General features: G+C 31.8%; 1 protein-coding gene across 1 annotated transcript in view; it reads left to right on the top strand.

Annotated features, from left to right (window-relative positions):
• The window catches only part of ARL2 (ADP ribosylation factor like GTPase 2), an 8,697-nt gene extending 5,529 nt beyond the window's left edge, over positions 1 to 3,168 (top strand). Inside the window, exons 3-5 of the mRNA XM_060757868.2 lie at positions 1 to 33; positions 126 to 206; positions 2,843 to 3,168. The exon at positions 1 to 33 is cut by the window's left edge and continues 130 nt beyond it. Of these exons, the coding sequence (XP_060613851.2) occupies positions 1 to 33; positions 126 to 206; positions 2,843 to 2,977 (249 nt within the window). The 3' untranslated portion in view covers positions 2,978 to 3,168. The remainder of the gene's footprint in view (positions 34 to 125; positions 207 to 2,842) is intronic.
• The last annotated feature ends 1,832 nt before the right edge of the window (positions 3,169 to 5,000 follow it).

The raw sequence follows: 5,000 nt of genomic DNA, 5'->3' as shown, positions 1-5,000 counted from the left end.
AAGCGGGAGCTGCAGAGCCTGCTGGTGGAAGAGGTAGGACTACCAAGCCCATCATCCCCAACCATTGTCCACGTCGTGCTTGGGTCCTTCCCTTTGACCTCTCTCTCTCTCTCTTGACCCATCAGCGCTTGGCCGGAGCCACCCTCCTCATCTTCGCCAACAAGCAGGACTTGCCGGGCGCCTTGACCGCCACCGCCATCCAAGAGGTGAGCGAAATAATAATAATAATCATCATCATCATAATCATAATTTTTATTCCAAGTATTCTAACTTTCTTGCCGGTTGCTTGAGAGTTCTGGTTAACTGAAAGTCTACTGGATGGCCTTAACAACAACAACAACACCACAACAACTGCTAACAACAACAACAAATAATGATAATGATCATAACAATACTAGTACTACTAATACTAATACTAACTGTTCTTTTCCCTTATGGCAGAATGGGGTTGGAATTGGATGGCCTTAACAACAACAATAGGAATTGTGGGAGTTGAAGTCCAAAAAACCTGGAGGGCCCAAGTTTGCCCAGGCCTCGTCTACTGTATATTATATTATATTATATTATATTTTTGTTCATTCGTTCAGTCGTCTCCGACTCTTCGTGACCTCATGGACCAGCCCACGCCAGAGCTCCCTGTTGGCCGTTACCACCCCCAACTCCCTCAGGGTCAGTCCTGTCACTTCAAGGATGCCATCCATCCATCTTGCCCTTGGTCGGCCCCTCTTCCTTTTGCCTTCCACTTTCCCCAGCATCATTCCCTTCTCCAGGCTTTCCTGTCTCCTCATGATGTGGCCAAAGTACTTCAGCTTTCTCTCTAGTCTCCTTCCCTCCAATGAGCAGTCGGGCTTTCTTTCCTGGAGGATGGACTGGTTGGATCTTCTCGCAGTCCAAGGCACTCTCAGCACTTTCCTCCAACACCACAGCTCAAAAGCATCTCTCTTCCTCTGCTCCGCCTTCCCGAAGGTCCAGCTCTCACATCCGTAGGTGACTACAGGGAAGACCATGGCTTCGACTAGGCAATGGATCTTTGTTGCCAGTCTGATGTCTCTACTCTTCACTATGTTATCGAGACTGGACATTGCTCTCCTCCCAAGAAGGAAGCGTCTCCTGATTTCCTGGCCACAGTCTGCATCTGCAGTCATCTTTGCACCTAGAAATACAAACCCTGTCACGGCCTCCACGGTTTCTCCCTCTATTTCCCAGTTGTCAATCATTCTTGTTGCCATCATCTTGGTTTCTTTGACGTTTAGCTGCAACCCGGCTTTTGCGCTCTCTTCTTTCACCTTGATTAGAAGGCTCCTCAGCTCCTCCTCGCTTTCGGCCATCAGAGTGGTGTCATCTGCATATCTGAGGTTGTGAATGTTTCTTCCAGCCATTTCCACCCCAGCCTTGCATTCATCAAGCCCCGCACATCCTCGCATGATGTGTTCTGCATACACGTTGAAAAGGTTGGGTGAGAGGATGCAGCCTTGCCGGACGCCTTTCCCAATCTTGGACCAGTCTGTTGTTCCGTGGTCAGTTCTGACTGTGGCTCCTTGGTCCTTGTACAGATTCCTCAGGAGAGAGGGAAGGGGGCTTGGGATGCCCATCCCACTAAGAACTTGCCACCATTTATGATGATCCACACAGTCAAAGGCTTTAGAGTAGTCAATGAAGCAGAAGTCGATGTTTTTCTGAAACTCCCTGCCTTTCTCCATTATCCAGCGGATATTGGCAATCTGGTCTCTCGTTCCTCTGCCTTTTCTAAACCCAGCTTGAACATCTGGCAACTCTCGCTCCATGTATTGCTGGAGTCTTCCTTGCAGGATCTTGAGCATTCCCTTCCTGGCATGAGAAATAAGGGCCACTGTACGGAAATATTATATTTATTAATATTATATTTATTACACTATATTTATTATACTATATTTACTATATTATATTAATTATATATTATATTATATTTATTGTATTATATTGATTATATTATATTTATAATATTATATTACATTATATTAATTATAATTATATTAATTATATTATATGTTCTATTATATTGATTATATTATATTTATTATATTATATTACATTATATATTATATATTTTATATTATATATTTTATTATATTACGTTATATATTATATATTATTTATATTATATTGATTATATTGTACATTATATTATATTTATTATATTTATATTATATTGATTATATTATATTGATTATATTATATTATATATTATATTATATGTTGTATTATATTTATTATATTTATTATATTTTATATTATATTATATATTATTATATATTATTATATTATATGTTCTATTATGTTATATTATATTTATTATACTATATTTATTATATTTATTATATTATGCTATATTGATTATATTATATTGATTATATTATGCTATATTATATTATATTATATTATATATTTATTGTATTATATAAATATATATATTGATCTATTATATTTATTATATTGATTATATTATGCTATATTATATTATATTATATTATATTATATATTTATTGTATTATATAAATATATATTGTTCTATTATATTTATTATATTGATTATATTATATATATTATATTATATATTATTATATTATATTATATATTATTATATTATATGTTCTATTATATTATATTATATTTATTATACTATATTTATTATATTTATTATATTATGCTATATTGATTATATTATATTATATATTATATTTATTATATTGATTATATTATATATATTATATTATATATTATTATATTGATTATATTATATTGTATTATATTATATTTATTATATTCTATTTATTCTCTTCTCTTCTATTTCTCTGTCTTGCAGGCTTTGGACCTGGACGGCATCCAGAGCCACCACTGGTGCATCCAAGGCTGCAGCGCCTACACCGGAGAGAACCTCTTGGCCGGCATCGATTGGCTTTTGGACGACATCTCCAGCCGGGTTTTCACCGCCGAATGAGCACCCATCATTTCTGCTTTAGTTCGGACTGCACTCCGGATGGATTCCGAATCTCTTCTGGGTCTTGTCCTACACTGCAGGGCAGGGCTGCGCAAGAGGCACCATCATAGACTCCCATTGGTTTTTTTTTCCTCCAGCCCTTTTTTTTCTCTTATTAATAACATAATAAACTCATAGTAAAAATTGTCAAAGTCTCTCTACATTTTTCTGCCTAGGCCAGGTTTTGCACTTTGTAGAGGAGCCCTTATTGACCTATTGGAGTTTGCACTTTGCAGACGCTCCCTAGCCTTCTCCAGTCAGGAGAGCCCTCCCTTGCTCCAACTGGGAGGTCCCGGATTTAAAGGGGCCGCGTCACCAAAATGTCCCACCACTACAACAGCACAACTACGACTACTAACAACAAATAATAATAATAATAATAATAATAATAATGAGGAGAAGAAGAAGAAAAAGAAGAAGAAAAAGAAGAAAGTTGGGGGGGGGGGACATCAAATAATAATAACAATAGAGTTGGGAGGGACGTAATATAATAATAATAATAATAAAGTTGGGAGGCACTTAATAGTAATAGTAATAATAATAATAATAACAACAACAACAGAGTAGGGAGGGACATAATATAATAATAATAAGAATAAAGTTGAGACATAATAGTAATAGTAATAATAATAATAATAATAATAATAATAATAATGGAGTAGGGAGGGACATAATATAATAATAATAAGAATAAAGTTGAGACATAATAGTAATAGTAATAATAATAATAATAATAATGGAGTAGGGAGGGATGTAATATAATAATAATAAGAATAAAGTTGAGACATAATAGTAATAATAATAATAATAATAATAATAATAATAATGGAGTAGGGATGGACATAATATAATAATAATAAGAATAAAGTTGAGACATAATAGTAATAGTAATAATAATAATAATAATAATAATAATGGAGTAGGGATGGACATAATATAATAATAATAAGAATAAAGTTGAGACATAATAGTAATAGTAATAGTAATAATAATAATAATAATAATGGAGTAGGGATGGACATAATATAATAATAATAAGAATAAAGTTGAGACATAATAGTAATAGTAATAGTAATAATAATAATAATGGAGTAGGGAGGGATGTAATATAATAATAATAAGAATAAAGTTGAGACATAATAGTAATAGTAATAATAATAATAATAATAATAATAATAATGGAGTAGGGATGGACATAATATAATAATAATAAGAATAAAGTTGAGACATAATAGTAATAGTAGTAGTAATAATAATAATAATAATAATAATGGAGTAGGGATGGACATAATATAATAATAAGAATAAAGTTGAGACATAATAGTAATAGTAATAATAATAATGGAGTAGGGAGGGACATAATATAATAATAATAAGAATAAAGTTGAGATATAATAGTAATAGTAATAATAATAATAATGGAGTAGGGATGGACATAATATAATAATAATAAGAATGAAGTAGGGAGAGACATAATATAATAATAAGAATAAAGTTGGGACGGGCATAATAATAATAGTAATAACAATAGAGTTGGGAGGGACATAATATAATAATAATAAGAATAAAGTTGAGACATAATAGTAATAGTAGTAGTAGTAATAATAATAATAATAATGGAGTAGGGATGGACATAATATAATAATAATAAGAATAAAGTTGAGACATAATAGTAATAGTAATAGTAATAATAATAATAATAATAATAATAATGGAGTAGGTATGGACATAATATAATAATAATAAGAATGAAGTAGGGAGAGACATAATATAATAATAAGAATAAAGTTGGGACGGGCATAATAATAATAGTAATAACAATAGAGTTGGGAGGGACATAATATAATAATAATAAGAATAAAGTTGAGACATAATAGTAATAGTAATAGTAATAATAATAATAATAATAATAATAATAATAATAATGGAGTAGGTATGGACATAATATAATAATAATAAGAATGAAGTAGGGAGAGACATAATA

The sequence above is a fragment of the Anolis sagrei genome, chromosome 12, assembly GCF_037176765.1.
Source record: "Anolis sagrei isolate rAnoSag1 chromosome 12, rAnoSag1.mat, whole genome shotgun sequence".
Taxonomy (NCBI): domain Eukaryota; kingdom Metazoa; phylum Chordata; class Lepidosauria; order Squamata; family Dactyloidae; genus Anolis; species Anolis sagrei.
Note: the sequence above shows the minus strand (reverse complement) of the source record. Positions and strands in the feature narration are given on the sequence as shown.